At 58.9% G+C, this 19,104-nt stretch overlaps 1 protein-coding gene across 2 annotated transcripts in view; it reads right to left on the bottom strand.

Annotated features, from left to right (window-relative positions):
• Positions 1-19,104, bottom strand: part of Kdm4b (lysine demethylase 4B) — an 87,042-nt gene that overhangs the window by 48,121 nt on the left and 19,817 nt on the right. For both annotated transcript variants that reach the window (XM_028859719.2, XM_028859720.2), the window contains exons 3-6: positions 15,002-15,166; positions 10,558-10,733; positions 10,099-10,213; positions 5,270-5,463 (exon numbers count right to left, since the gene is read on the bottom strand). In XM_028859719.2, the coding sequence (XP_028715552.1) occupies positions 5,270-5,463; positions 10,099-10,213; positions 10,558-10,733; positions 15,002-15,142 (626 nt within the window). In that variant the 5' untranslated portion in view covers positions 15,143-15,166. The remainder of the gene's footprint in view (positions 1-5,269; positions 5,464-10,098; positions 10,214-10,557; positions 10,734-15,001; positions 15,167-19,104) is intronic.

Here is a 19,104-nt window from a genome sequence, read left to right as displayed (position 1 = left end):
AAGGCCCAATAAGGAGGCTGCAGGGGCACCGGGCCAGGGATAACAGAGCCGTCCCTCACTAGCTTCTGTATGTCTGGACCAAGCAGCTGAGCTGGCCGGCATGCCAACCCCTGCAGGGCAGAGCCTCAACGCCAGCTGGAGAGCACCCCTGGCTGGCTCTTGGTCATCTTGCCATTTGGGGTTTCCTGGCTTCTAGCAGCCCCAGCCGGGGGGAGGGGGGAGCACACAGCAACCTGTGGGCTGACCTTTTGCCTCACACGCCTGCAGTGTCTGAGACAGGACAGGTCGGGGACACGGAGCTGGCTGCATCTTTGGGACAGAGAGGCCAAGGCCACCACTGAGATGTGGACTGGGTAAAGTGTCTGCTGGGTTGTCTGACTTCCTGCCACAGTCATAGAAGGTGCACCAGCAACACAGCCAGAGCCTGCTGCTATGCTCTGCCAGCCCAGGGGAGCCACCTGGGACAACTGTCACCCTCAGAGGAGGCTCCTTCTGCAGACAGCTCTGCCTCTCATAGAGCTCCTAGGCTAGCCGAGGACAGGTACCATGGCCAGGTGCTCTGGAGAGGACAGAGCGGCAGAGCAGGGACCAGGGAAGAGCCCTCCCCAGTGGCCACCATCACAGCCACTGGCTTCAGGTGGAAGCAGCAACCTTACATTTCCCTAGTAGAGAGCATCCACACCTCACAGGCGTCATACAGTGGAAACAGGACAGGGGAGGGTCACGTGATATTGCAAGCCAAGCTGCCTCCTACTGGCTTGGTCGTCAGAAGAACCTGGCAGCAGCTGGCCACTGCAGAGGGGCATGCCTACGGTGAGGAGCAGGGACCATCTTTGCTCCCTGAGGATGGGGACTGCAAGGCACTCAGAAGCCAGTACCACCCCAGCTGACACAGGGTAGGTCCCCAGCAGGTCCAGTTGTTCCCTCGGGCCTTAGGTGGTGATGTAGATGACCTTTCCTAGGCTAGAGCCCAGGGTTTGACTAAGCAGTGGCCACAGATTACCCAGGGAGGGGGAGGGGAGGAAGGCGCTGCCACCGGGAACCCTGCAAGTGCAGGGCTCCTCACTTCCCATGCAAGGCCCTGTCCGCGGGGGGCCACACTGCAGCCGCACATGTGTGCCTATCCCTCCAGAGACCCCAGGAGAGAAACAGCTTCCTGTGGAGAGCATGAGAACCCAGCCCACCTCTAGGTGCCACCTCCACGTGCCGCAACCGTTTCCGGGGGACTGCACAGAGCCTGGGGTGCTCTACTCTGCCTGCCCGGGGCAGCACATCCCCCACCACCTTCAAAGTCCTTTGACCCCGATCACATCAGCCAGGCACAACAGACCCAGAGAAGCTTCAGAGGACGCTGGGACCTGCAGATACCCTCATGCACCCCAACCCATCACGGTGCTGAGGCAAAGCAGGCACAGCCCACGCAGAGGCTCCGATGGGGCGGGGTAATAGTTCCCTCGGGACTGAAGCCTTTCATCCTGCAGGAGGGCTCTTGAAATAGGAGGGTAAGCAACTCAAAAGAGCTTCAGGAAGTCTCTGAAACCGACCAGCTTCACTAGGCCCCTCCCCACCAAAATGAACAATAAAGGCTGAGGCTCCCCTCAGGAAGCCGAGCTGCCTGAAAGAGGCTCAGACCAGCTGAGGCACCTGGAAAGGACACTCTCCGGCCTGTCCTGTGGCTGCGGGCTGTGTGATACACTCCAGGTTCCCAGCTCTGGGAGCCGTCACCCACGCTGGGGTGGGCCTTGGTGACGCAGCTGTCGCTCCTCACCCGTATGCCTGTCAGTGACCCCAGGAAAACTCACGTTCACCAAGCAGGCCTTGGTGGTGTCCATACTTTGGTCTGCTATAGGCTCCCTACCTGGTGAGTAGTCGTGTGTGTCCTGTCTCCTCGGGAAGACTCTTTCTTGTCATACAACAGGGGGAGACAGAAGGGCTCAGCAGTGGGGACTCCCCAGTTTTAAGCCGTGTCCAGGGAGCAGCATCCACATGTCCAAGAGGGAGAATGTATTAACTCCAATGGTGTAACAAGGACCCGAGGAGGGCTGACTCCTTGGTGGTCCCTGTTGGAGCGGGGACACAGATGTATCTGAAATGCTATCCTTCTGGGGCCCGTAGGGAGAACCCAAGTCAAATGCACACCTGGTCTGTGTGTCCCCAAGGATACATGGGTCCGGTCCCATCCTGTAATGGTCAGCTGTCAATGTGACAGGTCTAGATTGCCCTGGAAGAGCCAACCCACTGAGACAATGCTTCCGTCAGACTGGCCTGTAGGACGGTGTTCTGATTATGATCAGAGGGGGAAGGCCCAGCCCACTGTGGGAGGTGCCATCCCCAGTGGTCCTGGGTTCTATAAGAAAGCAGGCTGAGCCAGCCATGGGGAACAGGCCAGTGAGCAGCCCCCTCCATGGCCTCGGCCTCAGCTCCTGCCCTGACTTCCTGCCATGATGGAGTACTGCTAGAACGTAGAAGCGGAATCAGCCCTCCTCCCCACGCTCTGGGTCATGGTGTCTACTGCAGCAACAGAGAGCTAACTACAGCCCTTCCCTGCCCTGGGAGGAGGGTGACAGGGCGACGCTCACAGTAGGAGACTCTTGTTCATGGGCAACAGGGCCTCCCTCACCAAGAGCAAGGCTGAACACTGCCGGAGCTTTCTGTCCATAAACAAGTGGCCAATGTGTTCGCTACTAGCCCTGATGGCCACCCCCAGTCGCAGCAGGACACAGGCCTGCACCCAGTGTGTGGGGTGGGTGACTGGCGGTAAGAGGCCAGCCCGTGGCACACTGTGGATTCCCGCCACAGACAGCTGTCCACGTGCGGCCATCACCGTTCAGGGAGCTCCAGGCCTCACGGGCTGCAGGCCATGTGGCCATGCATGGCTCAGCACACCCTCAGGCAGCATGGTTCTCACTGACTTTGCCAAGGTGCTCCCCAACACTAGGGTGCCTACAGCGGGCCCACAGCCTGTCTCTCTGCGGCTGGCACCCACTTCACTGGCCACTCGGACGGCTCCTGACAGCTCAGGGGTCTCTCTGAAGCTAAGCAGTGGGTGCTAGCCAGGTCCCATTCTCAGCCTCACGCCGGGGGCTGGCCTGGTTTCTTTTTCTCTGTTTCTGCTTGGTTGAGCTGTAGCCTCCCCATGTAGCCCTGGCTGGCCGGCCTGCAGCTCTTATTCTTCACTCTTATTTTCTGAGGGAGGAAGTGGGGCTGTCTCCCCATCCCGAACACAACAGGCAGCCAGGGAGCGTGGTTACAGCAGTCAGGAGCAGCCAGGTTAGGAGCCAGGGAACGGCTGCCCGTCAGAAGGGCGGGAGTGCCACCTAGTGGCCGCCAGGAGCAGGACTTGGTCCCAGCACATGCTAGTTACACTCTCACATACAAACACGGCTGTTCAGGCAGGCCACTGCTGTGCACACGTGGGGATCTGCAGCAGGAGCACCCGCGGGCTGTCTGTGTCCAAGGGTGTCCCTAGCCCTGCAGGACAATGCAGCCACAAGGAGCAGGCCACTGGTCCTTGTTGCTGCAACATCGCTTCTCAGGGGAGCCCAGGAACCCAGGTGGCAGCTGCCACAGCCGCCCTCCACACAGCAGTAGCAGAGCACCATGGGAGGCTCACCTGGTTGGACAGGTGTACATAGATGACAGTCCCACCAAAGGCCAGGGGCCACCCTAGGGGTTGAGGGCACAGTCTAGGCCTCTCATGAGATGTCACCCAGCCTATCACAGTTAACACCAGGCTTCCACAGACAGGGATCTTGTCGGTTAAACTGACAGAAATCGGTGGTATGCACAGCTTAGACACCCCAGGAGAAGCCCACAGTGACCAGTGCACTGGGCGGCATTATCTGTCTAATGGACAGGATCCAGAAGCACAAGAAACAGGTCTCGAGGAGGTAAGACTGCCCTGTGTGAACGGCGCCATCCCTTGGGCTGGGACCCTGGACCACAGACAAGAAGGAGCTGCACCAGCATCCACCTGGTCCCCTTCCTGTCATGTGACCATCTGCCTCAGCACCTTCCTGCATGGCGGTGGAGCCAAGGCAAACCCTTCCTCTTGCTAGCTGCCTTTGCCAGAGGATTTTGTCGCAACGGGAAAAGCAGCTGAGAGCCAGGGCTGGCAGAGTGCTGCCCACGCCCCCCTGACCTTCTCCCAGGCCTGTGGGAGATCACCTCCCCATGCACAGGGGACTGTCCTGGACCACCAGTGTCACCACAGAGTCCTCAGAGGCAGGCAGGGGGGTCAGAAGCAGACTGGGAGAAAGGACCCTGCCTCAGGCCAGGGAACACAGGGCCTCTGACCCTGGGGCAGCAGAGTGCAGGGAACCAGGAAGTGGCAGACACAACACTTCAGGGGTGTCTCATTTCTGTAACTATGGGGGAACAGTGCTGGGACTCACACAAGACATGAGAATGTCAGAAAAAGGGACAATATTTGGGGTTCACTCGCCCGTGCAGCCCTAGTTCCGTCTAGCTCGGCGATGGCTGGCTGCAGGGCTCACGTGGGGGGCACACATACAGCAGTGTCCTCCAGGGAAGGGGAGCGGCCCAGGGCCGAGCACGGACTCCACTGGAGCGGGGAGGACTGTGTGCCTGGGGCTGAGTGCAGAGACACCCAGAAAGAGGGCACTCTCGGCGCGGCCCTCCACGGGCTCGGCACACAGTCCTGTCCACAGCTGGGCAGCACAGGGGGGGCCTGTTGAGGACAAGGTGTCCCTGTCACACCTGCGACATCAGGGAGGTGCTGGACAGTAGGGGACACAAGGACCACATTGTGTGGTCGCAGGGTGCAGCTGAGGGGCACCAGAGCCCAGTGTTCAGGAGGCAGCAGCCCCGACCAGGAAGACCTGAGCCACCACCTTCCACTGCGGGGAGACCGCAAGAGCCACGCAACTGCCCCAGACACAAAGCACTTGAAGCGAACGATGGGGCTCCCTGCACCCCGAGCAGAGGCCCAGGGGGACGGAGAAAGAGAGCACTGCTGGCACACCGGCACCTCACAGCCTCCAGGTCCAGCGGGAACGACGCCCTGGGACGTGGCCCGCAGGTGACACAGCCATCGGTCGGTCGGTCGGCGTGGCAGAGCCTCAGGCAAGGACACAGCTCTTGGTTTGCTGCCCAGAATGACAGGGCTGCAGGAGGGTACCTGGTACCGCCAAAGCCACTGTCCTAGGCCAGCATATCTCCCCCAGGCCTGAAGGGGGAACAGGAGGCGCCCCGCAGTAACCTGTCACCAGTGGCCAGAGCTGTCCACACCTCACACCCCGGCACTCACCAGGACTTGGGCTCGCCGAAGTGCAGGTAGTTGATGCTGTACAGGTCCATGTCTTCAGTGTGCCAGGCAAAAGTGGTCTTCCACATGCCGAAGTACAGGTAGGGTGTGTTCACACCCTCGATGATGGTGCCGCACTCACGCTCCACCATATCCAGGATGGTCCTCAGGTTGCCGATATTCCACTGGGCCACGTCCTGTGGACAGCAAGTGTGTGGTCAACAGAATCCTCCCAGGACATCTGTGCCCACCTGAACCCTGGCTGCAGTCACCTGGAGTAGAATGGGGCCACTGAGGTTTGTCAGCATCAGGTATCCAGGCTCCAGCTCGTCATCCCATGAGGTTAAGGGGACTAGGGTCATGGGCAGACTAGAACTGCTCAGACCCTGAACCTGCCACCCCAGCTTTCCTGGAATAGCATGTTACAGGCAACAATCTACAAGCCAGCATGTGCCAAGGGACAACTACAGCTTGGAGGTGACCTCCACACCTCTAAGTAACACAGAAGGAGAAAGGCAGTCTCCATGTGAACCCATGCCCAAATGACAGCCCTTCCAGAACTTTCCATCAGACAAGACCAGACTACTTCAGGAGGATGCAGGCAACTATGGATACAGCCCCCACCTCTACCCACGCTCTCATCAAACACTGCTAGCTGCAGCTAAGGCAGAGCAGGAGTCTCAGGTGCATGCACCTGAGACCTCTCCTCATCCCAGAGTCACCAGAGTGCCTCTCAGCAGCTCCACACAGTGACCCTGGAGGTGGCCATTCCCCTGCCAAGAGGCCAAAGACCCAAGTCTGGAGGGCAGAGGCTGCTGAGGTCACAGCAGCATGGCAACAGGTCACCAAGCATGCAATGGCCTGGCGGCCCTGCCTGCCACCCAGGACAGTCACCACATGGGACATGTCATAGGCTACAAGAATGGGACCCAGGTACAGCCTCCCGGGGAGAATTTATCCCACGGCTGGGTCAAAAGTCCTCTGCTCTGGTCCTCAGTTTCCCCATCTGTAACAGATTCTGTACTACTTTAGGTGAGGCCCGAGCCACAAGCTTCCAGGTGGCCTGCGGTAGATGTAGCCCAGGGACTGGCCTTGGCAGCGGAAGCCCGTGTGTGGACAGAGCCTTCCACAAAGTCGGCACACTGGCTGACAGGAGGGGGGCAGGCCTAAGCCCCGACTCTGACCTCACGCAGCACTACCCCGGGAGCACAGAGGACAGCACAGGACACCTACTAGAGATCGGTGAGCCCAAAACCAAGAGACAAGAACACATGGCCACAGACCCAAGACCTTCCTGCCACCCGTGAAGTGGGTGAAGCAGACGAAACCACCAAGAGACCCCCAGCCTCCCCCATCAGAGAGCAGAGGCTCTGCTCACACAGGTGCACTGCTGGGCACTGTGGACAGGGCACAGCACACGGGCACTCAGGAGTCCAAGTCATCCTCGGCAAGTTCAAATCCAACCTGGGCTCCGTCAGAGCCTGGCTCAGGAAGGGCGGAGAAAGAAACCAGCGGCAGAAGGACTTGTGGAACGAACAGCTTCCTCCTCAGGCCCGGCACTGGGCCGGGAGAGCCGCATTCACAGGGGAGCGCACACACTTGAAAGAAATGAACCCTCAAGTCAGAAAGGACATGGACGAGTCCTCAGCCCGCACGGCTGCGGGACAGAAGCCCTGGAAGAGCTGTGCCGTGATTCCAGTCCTGAGACACTGTAGAAAAGGAACAAGAACGGAGGCAGGACGTGCCTGGGTCACGGCGGGGGCGGGGGCAGGGAGGCAAGAGGGCTGCAGGGTCTCCGCGGGACTTCACTAACTATTTCATTACCTGCGTGTGAATGTGCGTGTGTGCTCTCCGCGGGACTTCATTAACTATTTCATTACGTGCGTGTGAGTGTGCGTGTGCGCTCTCCGCGGGACTTCATTAACTATTTCATTACCTGCGTGTGAGTGTGCGTGTGTGCAAGTGCAGCCCCCACAGGGCCAGATGCCCTGGAGCCGGAGTTGGAGGCGGTGATGACGCACCTGACCTGGTGCTGGGACTAGAACCCAGGTCCCTGAACCAACAGAAGTACTCTGAACCACTGAGCGTCTTCCCAGCCCTCAAACAGAGGTTTCTGCTCCATTTTGCTGTGGACTTAAGACTGATAAAAAAAAAAAAAAGTGTATTATAAGAACTTCTGTCACCTGACAGCGGTGGCGCACGCCTTTCATCCCAGAACTCAGGAGGCAGAGCAGGCGGATCTCTGTGAGTTCGAGGCCAGCCTGGGCTACAGAGAGTTCCAGGACAGCCAGGGCTCCACAGAGAAGGCCTGTCTCAAAGAGAACTTTTGTCCCATTTACTTCTCTTGTGTGTGACATGAGGAGTCGAGGGGCAGCTCCGGCTCCCTCTGCAGTGTGCGTTCTGGGGCCAGACAGGGTTGTCAGGTCATGGGAGCTGGCATGCTCCCCACCTGAACCACCTCACCAGGTCTATAAACAAACAACATAACCAACACTGGACCTAGAACTCCCCCTGGCATCCGGACCATGCCCTGGGGTAAAAGCATCTCTCCAGTAGCTGATGCTGGGCCGGTGGCTCTCTCTCCCCACCGACCTGGGTCTGACCCCGGCTCACAGAGCAGCAGACTGAGGACCAAGGCCACTGAACTCTCAGGAAAGGGACAAGACTAACCCTTCTTGTCTGTGGAATCAGCAACAGGTTCTTAAATGTGACACCAAGAACAGAAGCAAAAAAAGGATTATGTGGACTCTACCAAGTAAGGCCACGCCAGGAAAGAAAAGCACCAGGCCTGTGGTCCCAGGCATCAGAAGTGCAAACAGAGTACGAAGGGTGTGACTCTGAGCACCGGCCCAGCAGGCACAAGAGCCCCACAGTCCATCCCAGCACTGAGGCAAAGACAACTGGACAGACAGACAGACAGCTCCCCAAGCAGAGTCAGACAGGCTGTAGATGGCCTGCTGGTGACGGACTCACACCCACAGCTCAGTTATCTAGAAACATGCTCCCATGGCAAAGAATCTACCAACAGAGAGGCATGGAGAAAACAGCGAGCGCCCAGCAGACTCGGCATCCTGTCAAAAGGAACTACTACACAGCAGTGCCTCTGAAGCCCTGAGGGGCACCCCAGATATGGACCTTGGAGAAACAAAGCCCAGACCACATGGACCTAGCAGCACCCACAGCTACCTCACCTCCCAGAGCCCAAGTAGGCTGATAGACAAGGGCATGCATACTGTGTGGCCCTCCACACACTAGCGTGCAGGGTCCCTGAGGACATCTAGAATCAGACACAAGAGGTCTCAATGTGGAACACTACAAACAGGAAATGTCCAGACAGACGTGGACTCCTGGGTGTCAGTCTGGGGAGGGGTGACTGACTGAGGGGTGGTAGGTGAGGAATCTTTAACACTGTGGGTGCACTGGAACCCACTGAACCCTGGGCTTTTAACTGCTATAGTGCATGGCATGTAGGCTACACAAAGTGAGGCTGCCTTTAGCAACAATCACAGCCACTGAGAGGGCTCGGCATGAAGGTGCTGCCACCAAGCCTTGTGACCTGAATTCAGATCTACAACATAGAGGCGGGACATGCATGTCCCTGAACGTGCACGCACGCACGCACGCACGCACGCACGCACACACACACACACACACACACAAGAACAGACACCCACACTTATACCACACACAACTAAAAAACAAACAAACAAGCCAACCAACCAATCAACACTGAGGAGACGGCTCAGTGGAGACCCTGAGCCCAGCCACCAGCACCCATCCAGAAAGCTGGATGCAACAGTGTACACTCGCAGTCCCAGCTCTGGACAGACACAGGGGAGTCCCCATGGTTTGCTGGCCAGTCAATCCAGCCTAGCGGGTGAGCTCCAGGTTCTGTGAGACCCTGTTCCAGAAAATAAGGCAGGGTGAGGGGCTGGAGAGATGGCTCAGTGCTTAAGAGCACTGGCTGCTCTTCCAGAGGACCAGGGTTCAGTTCCTAGAACCCACATGGAGGCTCACATCAGCGGCACTCCAGTTCCAGGGCATTAAGCATACATGCAGGCAAAATACTCACACACAGAATTAAAAAATAAGTGAAAAACAACCCCAGCACTCATGAGGCAAGCATACCTCCTTGAGGTTGAAGCCAGCTTGGTCTACACAGTAAGACCCTGTCCCCAAAAAAAGCAAGGGAGACAGAACCACAGTCTGAGGAAGACATTCAAGATGATCCGCAAGCCTCCTGTGTGTGCGCACACAGATATACACACACACATCATCAACCAACTGAACCTTCCAGAGCCATGTAGTGAGGTGCTAGCACCAACATGGCTCTGCCCTGGGCTCCTGAGGTGGCCCCTCTTCCTGAACTTGACAACTGAGCCTGGGCAGGGAGGCTACAGGTGGAGGTGGTAGGAGCCACCACCAAGTGGGGATCCTGCTACAGCTCCAAGCCAAGGGCTCCCAGCTCCATACCTCAGCAGCCACCACTGAGGTAGCCAAGACCTCGAGGCCACAGACACAGGAGTCAGAAGAGGTGGGACCCAGAGTCCCCACCATCACACAGACCAGTCCAAGCTGTAGCCTCCTGTTCAGCATGCCACCCTGGGACAGAAGTCAGCACAGTCCTGCCAAGTAGCGTCCAGGAACATGGAGGTGGTGGGAGCCACTGGAGTCAGTGGTCCTGAGCACTCTCCTCCCATCCCCAGAGCCCACAATGGCAGCCACCCACAGACACTTACATCATCATACAGAGAGCCACTGGAGTCAGGGTAGTCCTGAGCACTCTCCTCCCATCCCCAGAGCCCACAATGGCAGCCACCACAGACACTTACATCATCATACAGAGAGCCACTGATATCGGCCCCGTAGATGGGCGAGACGAAGGTCAGGTTCTTCCAGTACTTTCGTTCCAGGTCGTCAAAGTCTTGGTGGCGTGGGGTACAGTACCTGGGGACAACACGACAGCTTGCATCGGGCTCTAGGCAGGGTGACACCCTCTAGCCACCTCAGAACCCAACCCCAGAACCAAGGCTGGCTGTGGCAAGGAGAGGCCCAGAGCTTCGGAACCAGGGGCAGTTGGAGCAGAGAGCCGGGGGACCATGTGTCTACACATGGTATGACTGTAGGTCTCAAGATTTGCAGAGCAGGAAGCTTGGGGGACCTCCACTGGAAGGCTACCAGACCACACACCGGGATGAGGGAAGCCCCTGGGGACAGGGAAGGGGTGAGGGGCCCTACGGACCAGGAAGTGGGGAGTCTGAGCAGCAGGGAGACAGCTTGTACCCACATACTTCTCACTGTTGGCCAGGCGGCGGTACTCGCCCACGGTCATGGCCTTCTTCTGGATGTTATACTGTGTGAAAAGCCCCGACTGGCCTGTCACCACCTGCTGAATAGGTGCTGGGATGACCACGTCATCAATGTCGTCATACGTCTGCCGTGGCTTCCACTCCTTGGGTGGGATGATCTGTGCGGGCCAAGAAGGGTGTGGGTGATGCAGCTCCCAAGGGTGGGAGATCCCAGATCCCCGAAGATCTAAGTGCCCCAGACTAGTGCTGCCACACACAGGCACCACACAACCATGACAGCCATGGCAGCCGAGGCGGTAGCTGGGCCCCACTGCAGCAGACACAGGGGTCTGGGCCACAAGCCAGGGCCGAGCCGGGCATGGTGTGTGTGGTTCTAAACTGAGCCCAGGTGCCCCCGGCTGCAGGAGACCGCAGGCACACACACGGCAGCACGCCGCAAGGGAGTGCACGAGACAAGGTCAGAACCAGGCTGGGACCCCAGGAAGACAGAGCGGGTGCCGCGCAAGCAGCTGCTCCGAGGAAACTGAGGCACAAGGGCTCATCAACCCAGCCCCGAGCACTGGGATGGGGACGGGGGCGGCACTTAGGTATACAAGGTAGGGGACACCTGGAGGGCCAGGCGGGGCCAGGAAGGGGGCACTATCACCCCAAAGATGGGAAGCATCGTCAGAACTGTCCCAGCCCTCCTTGAGGGGAGGTAGAGGGCACAAGGCCTGCGGCTCTCAGGGCCGCTGTACCAAGCCTCACAGGCCTCCGTCTCTGCTCTGGCCACTAGAACAGGACTGGTGGCTCCAAGCTTGCTGACAGCTTGGGATGGCTCAAGTCCCCTGTGGTCCCCATGGACTCGACAGGCAGCAACTCCAGTCCCCACACTGCATGCAGGGAGGGACGTCTCAGCTGGGGCTTCTGCTCATGTCTGGGGACGCCTGCGGCTGACACGCACTGAGGGCATCCTGTCCTGCAGTGCGGGGGACACTGCTCAGTACCCTGCAGTGCCCAGGACAGCCCCCGGAGAACCAGCCAACTCCATGTCCACAGTGCCAGGACGCAGGGGTGGGCATGGGGGACCGAGACCACACTTCACATAAGGCTAACAAGTGGCCGGTGAGAGGTGGCCACAGGGCAGCAGCCATTCTGACAAGCCACTGAGCTTCCCGCTGGCCCCCATGGGAAGAGCCTGACTTCCAGGAGACCCCAAGCCAGCACCTGCAAGGCTCTCACACCCAGTGTTTACCAAGCAGCCAGGAAGCCTGGTCTGTGCACCCTAGCACATACTCAGAGCACTCCCCACCCTTGGGTGAGTCTGGTTCTCACTGCCTCCAGCAAGCACCCTCTGAGCTCTGGGGCTCACAGATCCTTTGGAGGTGGTGGGGACAGACATGTGTGCACATGCACACACACACACACACACACACACACACACATTCACACATACTCATTCTTACAGACACACATACACACATTCTTACACACAGACACGCACACACTCATTCTCTCTCTCTTCTTTTCAAGACAGGGTTCCTGGCTGCCCTAGAACTCACTCTGTAGCCCAGGCTGGCCTCAAACTCAGAGATCCACGCCTCTGCCTCCCACGTGCTAGGAGTCAAGGCGTGTGTCACCACTGCCTGGCTACACACACTCACATTCTTACATAAAACACATGCACATGTATTCATGCATCTGAGCACGCATGTGCATACACACACACACACACACACACACACACACACACACACCACACACACGCACACGCACACACACACAATGGTTGAGGCTGATGAACCCCATGCTCTCAGCTTGTATGTGGCTAACAGTAGTAGTTCCTGGAGTCCATCTGCCCTCAGAAGGCAGGAGGTGTGTGTGCTTGTGCTGTGCTGCACATGTGTGCCCAGTGCTCAGACTGAGTCAGCCTCCCCAGGTTTCTCTCCCATGGGGTACCACAGATCCCCAAAGTCCCAGGGAACTGAGCCACAACCTAGTGTGATGCTCCACTCAGACAGGCAGGCAAGAGAGTGGGATGCAAGGGTGCGGCCGAGCAGCAGGGTCCCCGAGGACAAGGTGAAGGCAGAGGAAGGGAGGGCCAGAAACTCTGACACAGGAAGAGCAGGCAGCCCTACAAACCCATGGAGGAACACGTGTGTGCACGCGGGCGCACTCTCAACGCTAGAAATGCCAGAGGGGAGGCTGCACCCGCACAGGCCGTGGCAGAGGTGGCAGGTCAAGATGCCACGGTCTCATTTGCAGGACCGCAGCAGAAGCAGGGGACAGTCTACGATGGCGGTGAACAGTGGCCTCTGGTGGAAGGCACTGCAGGCAGGGGAAGGGGCTCACGGTGGGATGTCACCAATCTGTGGCCAGGCGGGCAAAGGAAGGGGTAGGAACTTGCAGCTCAAAAACAACGGCTCAAGAGCCTCGAGGTGGCAGACTCCAGCTGAGGCTGGGACAGGAGTGTCTGCTGAGCACTGGCATCCTCCCCAGGAAACCCAAGGCCAACCCCAGGACTGTAAAATGCCTGGAGGCCGTCTACAGGTGGCATATGCGCAGGAGTGCACACACGCGCGCACACACACACACACACACACACACACACACACACACACACACGGCTGGGTAGACACTCAATGGGTAAGGACATTTGCTCTGAAAACTTGAGGACCCGAGTTCTAATCCCCAGCACCCATGTAAAGGGCTGCACACCTGTGACCTCAGCACGGGGAGACAGATGGGGACAGCCTGACAGTCGGCCTAGTCAGACTGGTGAGCTTCCAGTTCAGGGGGACTCCGTCTCCAGGCAGAAGAGGGGAAGAGTGAGAGCGGAAGACGCCCAACCCTCCGCTCCAGCCTGCACACGCACACATGCACACGCACACGTCACACGGCTGCACGCCGTCTATATGCACATGGGCGTGTACCAGTCAGTCTACCTGTGTCCCCACGCAGGCACACAGAGGCAGGGCAGGAAAAAGGCATTCGTCTGTGGTCCTCGCCTGCCAGGCCGAACAGGAGGGAACACTATGAGCATGTTGTTAAGTGCTTCCAGGCCACAAGGAGGAGAGCGTGGCAGTGAGGCAATGCCATGGGGAAGCCCCACACAGGGGAGGGCAGACACAGCCTACGGCCTGCAAGCTTGGGTCCAGGCCCCAATAGCCCCTGGGGCTTTGCACAAGGAAGGTGTTCACTGAGAAACTGGACTTGAGGAGGGACAGTACTCAACAGCTTTCGAGCTGGGGTGGTGGTGGCTGGGAGACGGCCTGCCTCCTCAGAGGGCACTGCTGCCCTGAGGACGGTCGTGTGCCTTTTCGGCTTTTTGACTGGCTTATTTATCACGGGTGCGCATGGATGTGCAGGCACGTGGAGGTCAAGGGAACACTCACAGGCGTTAGCTCTCTTCCTAGTGTGTGTTCTGGGGGGCCTAAGCTCAGGCTTGGCGGCACAGTTACCTGTCCAGCCCCACTGTCTGCCTGGGAATAGAGTTCCACAGGCACCTGCCACCTGTCCTGGCATTCTGGGGCGCTGGCTGGCTCCAGAGAACCAGGTGTTCTAGACAGCAGGGTGGCCGTGTGGGGACCCACAAGCAATTGTTCCAGGTGTCCCATGAGCAAGGCCAGGTGTGAGGGTGCTGGCCTGCCCTCTTAGTGCCTGGGTGGTTTCAGAAAAAGTCCTGAGGCTGGTGTAGCGTTTACTTGCACATGAGAAGCCTGGAGGGGCCGTTTAGGAGCACACGGGAAACCTGGCACATCCCAATGCTAAGGAGAAAGAAGAAATGAAGCGGGAGGCAGAGAGCTGGCTCCCCGTTCAGAGCCCAGCACCTCATGAGGAGGCTCACAACTGCTGTGGCTCCAAGCCCCTTTCTGGCTTCAACATGCACCACACACACATATGCACACCCACAGACACATATATTTTGTTTTGGTTTTTCAAGACAGGGTTTCTCTGTGTAGTCCTGGCTGTCCTGGAACTCATTCTGTAGACCAGGCTGACCTTGAACTCACAAAGAGATCTGCCTGCCTCTGCTTCTTGGAATGCACTACCACTACCTGGCTCTTTTTTTAAAAAGGAAAAAAAAAAAAAAGATGCAAGGTGACCCCAACACCCTTCTGTAGGTGTCAAGGACACTCCACTATGCAAGGCCTTATGCCTACACACACACACACACACACACACACACACACACACACACACACACACACACACGACTCTATATTCCCTCTCGCTCTGGGTCACTGCCACTTAATCAGGAATTAAAGGTGTCTCCTGGCACCACTGCCCCTAGGCATTGGGTTCCCTTCCGTCCTAGGCCTAGCGTGGCCCTATCCCTCACAGCAGCAGGCTGTGTCCCAGCCTGGTGCCTCTGTGAATGGAAAGAGGCTGCAGCAGCAGTGACAAGGCGTCTGAGCACGAAGCACACTGGGAGGACACGACCCACCTTGGCTAGGCCTGCGCGGTGGGCACCTTGCGACTCGATGTAGGCCACGTATCTGTTGAAGTCCCGGAACTCGTCCATGGTGGGGCGGAAGGTCATAATTTTGCAGCTGGGGTTCTGGGCGCTGTGGTCCTCGGACCCCATGGCTGCAGCGATGCAGAGACACACCTGTGAGAGGAGAAGAGCAGTCAGTGCGGCCCCGCCATCACCACAGTCCCGCCATCACCACCGTCATGTTCCCTCAGAGGCAACGAAAGCACCCCAGCTGCAGGAGGGGAACAGCACACAGCTGGGGCCCGCCAGCAAACCACAAGACCCTGTCACTCCCACCAGCCTGAGCGCCAAAGTGAGCCCAGCTGACTAAACGCACAGGTCCCAAAAGCTGCGCGCTTCCTAACCAGAGCCCCTCGAATGCAGAACTGTTCTCAGCAAGGTCCTTCCTTCCATGTGGACCCTGTGGCCTTGTGGTCAGCACATCCCCCAGGAGCCCTGTGCACACGAGGTCATCCTGGGAAGGTTGAGAATGTCCCACTTGTGCACAGGGCCAACTGTTCACAGCCTGGGATCCATCGAGCTATTCAGGGAACCCAGAGTCAGCTCAAGCCACAGCTAGCACCGACCCACCTGGGTGCCAGCATGGAGGGGACATCAGAGATGCTGCAGGGAGGCAGCACAGCTGTCTCCTTACTGCCCCTTGGACAGGAACCTTCTCAGCCCGTGACCTCTCCTCTTTGGGAGACCATGTCATAGCCTGCAGCCCAGGGTCCAAGAAGGGTTGTCAGAGTCCCCTCCTCCTGGAGATCTCCCCCAGTCCCAGCTTTCACGCACTTTCCCAGGGTGGCCACCAGGTAGCAGCACATGCCCAGGAATGGAGTGCAGGGTTTGATGGGCACAGAAAAGATCTAGGCCAGGGTTTGGTGGCCAGGCACCCAAAGGCCACCGCCCTCATGGGCTCTGGATAGGAATGAGGCTGCATCACCTGGGAGCCCCAGGGCTGTACCAGACACCTGGGTGCCCTAGGGTTCTTGTGGACACAGCTCTCAGAGGCACAGTGCCATGTGATAGGACATGGGGCTGTCAGACACTGCCTCCAGTCCTAGGGCACTAGGGGAGGCCCTAGCCACACACTAGAAGCTATCCTGCTGGAGATCTGACCCACCCCAGGTCTCGGGGCCGCCACTGTCTCCACCAGCCCCACATCAAATTGCTGAGCCCCGGATCTAAATGTCTACCTGCCATCCCACCCACCCCATGCAGAACTAAGAGCTGGGGGAGATGGTACAGAAAGAATCATGTCCTCGGGACCTCACAGCCTAGAAATCAACAGCCTCGGTGTGCCTCCGTGTTCAGGTGAGCAGGCAGGAGGAGCATGGGAGGGCACAGCAGCCACGAGCAGAGTTCGGCCCTGGCCAGGGTCCGCCTCGGCTGCCCAGCAGGCCACATTCAACGGTGGAGCACTGGTGTCTTCTGGATGTCACGAGGACAGTGCATTTCCTCTTCCACGGCTTACTGCTGAGTCCTGGCACACAGGGCAGTCCCAGGGTCTGACTCCCCACCCTTGTATGATGAGAGATCCTGCACCACCTCCTCCCTCTCCCACGGTTCTCCTTCCCAGGGACTACGTCTGCATGGCCAGCCGAGACCAGGTTGTCACCAGGGTCCTGTGTGGGCGACTGTGATGGGCATGGGACCTGAGGGCTGAACTCCATGGAGGGGGCCCTGCAGACAGAGGACGGTGGGAAGCAGGACCAGGGCACAGCAGGCTGTGCTGTCCAAGCACATGTGCAGAGGTCAGAGGACAGGCTGCAGGAGTCAGCTGTCCCCTCCCACCGTGTGTGACCAGGGACGGAACTCGGGCTGTCAGCCTCCGCAGTGGGCGCATCCTCCCGCCCGGGGCCTGAGATCGTGAAGGTCCCGCTGCAGAGAGTCAGCAGAGAGCTAGGGCTACAGCGGCCCTCGAGCTATCCTGAGCCACAGCGGAGGTGTGGCCCGAACTAGGGACGATGGGATGCCACTCCCCGGGAAGCCTAACCCTGCAGCTGGGACCGCACACCCAGAAAAGGGCTCTTAAGGCGGGAGGAGGGACAGACGGGGATCAGCCAGAGCTACCTGGGCAGCGTCATCACAAGGGAGGCAGGGCCGAGGGCTCACATGCCACCAGAAGCTGGACAAACCGGCAAGTGGAGTGTTCCAGGGTCCCCAGGAGGGCCAGGCATCTCACTTGCTACCACACAGACGTACCACAGACTAGGGCACCATCTGAGGACCCCCATATGGAGCAGCAGCCACACGTCTGCAGCCACTAGCCGCAGAAGCTAGTGGGGTGCACACAGAGATGGAGGTGCCAAAAGCCTGTGATGGGCCCAGCACCATGGGTATGCCAGGTGCCACTGGTTTTGAGAATCTGAGGTAGGCGGAGCTAAGAGCCTAGTAGTTGGGAGCAAGCGGCCTAGCAGCCAGGCAGAGCTGGAAGCTAGGGCTGGAGCTGTGGGCGTGGGTCTGGACCTACGAGCCCCAGAGTGTGTGTGTCGGGGGCTGGAGGGAGAAGACGTCCAGCCACCTCACGCCAGCTGCCAACAGCGCCCTGACTCCCCCTAGTGACAACAGCGCCTTACTGCCCACGGAGAAAGTGCCCTCTCTGCCTCCTCACCCCACCCCACCCTACAGGAGGTTGCCCCCACTATCCAGGGACACGTGTCAAGACCGGAGCTTCCAGGCCAGCTGGTTGTGGAGCAGCGTCTGTCCTCAGAGGGCCACTGCAATGGCCAGGCCGTGTCCCGACACCTGCAGCCCACCGCTTGTGCACACCCGTCCCACCTGACTCGAGCCCCAGAGCAGAGTCCCCAGGGCAGACTAAGGAGATGTGGGCAGGGCTCCAAAGGTCCTGAGAGTGCGGTGACAGCCCGGGCTGAACCCCTGGAGCGCAGCAATGGACCGGTACCACGAGGCCAGCACAGCACAGGCTCTCTGCCCTGGTCAGCAGCCTGGGGAACACAGAGGAGCACAGGAGGCTGGCACGCTCCTCCCAGTGGCACTAAAGGCACCAGTCTCCCAAGTGTGAGGGGGGGTTCCCAACCCCACTTGCTCCTGAAGGTCCCTACTGCTGGAGGCCGGGCCACTGGGTGACACCCCAAACTCTAGTGAGTTCTGGCTGGCCATGGGCCTGGGCCACCATCTTGACAGGCTCCTCAACATAAGCTCAGTCCCCAGCAGGGAGGTGGCCGTGACTCCCTGAGCCTGGTTCAGGAGTGTGGCTAGACTCATGTTGGGGTACCCCACAGCTCCAGAAGTCACACAGCAGGAGAAAGTGGGTTTCCTGACGGGTCCCGCCTGCAAAGAGCCCTGGCAAGGTGAGAACGATTTGCCCCGGAACTGTCTGCCCCCTTCCCCTGCCCCCCAGCTGTCTACCAGTTGTGCGTGACCCCTGAGCACAAGGAGTCCATATGCTGTAACACAAGGACCTCCCAGTCCCGTGCATGCAGCCTTCCCTAGCAGCCCTGCCCTCCTTTATCTGAGCGAACAGCAGGGGTGGGGTGGGAACAAGAAGGGCAGGCACAGAGGATGAGCCCTCACTCAAGAGGGCCTGACTTGGTCAGCCAGACCACAGGACAGCCATGGGGCTGCGGGCTGCGGGCTGCGGCTGCGGGCTGCGGGCTGCGGGGCTGCGGGACAGCAGGAGCGGAGAGCACAGGGCACAAGGACCAAGGCCAAGGTCTGAGAGCTGGGACTGGTGGGCTGAGAACTTTGTTATTTAACTTCTGGATGAGGAGGCTGGGCACCCAGGCCACAGAGACGTGTGGGCAGTGGGCTGGGCACAGGACCAAGAGGAGATAGACCAGCCGACTAAGCACTCCCTGAAGCCAGCTGAGGGGTGGTGCAGTCCCAAGAGTAATACTCAATGCTGCCAGGGAACTGCAGGGACCTGCCATGTTTACATAGAGTACGTGGGACATCCAGGCCAACAAGCCACATGAGCAGACCCCCCTGGCTACCCCACAGGAGTAACAGCCAGAAGGCAGCAAGGATGCTCTCTGCAGCAAGGACCCGCCCTGCCATCCTCCTGCCTCAGCATCTCAAATGCAGATCAAGTGCAGCGTCCACATGTC

The sequence above is a fragment of the Peromyscus leucopus genome, chromosome 22, assembly GCF_004664715.2.
Source record: "Peromyscus leucopus breed LL Stock chromosome 22, UCI_PerLeu_2.1, whole genome shotgun sequence".
Taxonomy (NCBI): domain Eukaryota; kingdom Metazoa; phylum Chordata; class Mammalia; order Rodentia; family Cricetidae; genus Peromyscus; species Peromyscus leucopus.
Note: the sequence above shows the minus strand (reverse complement) of the source record. Positions and strands in the feature narration are given on the sequence as shown.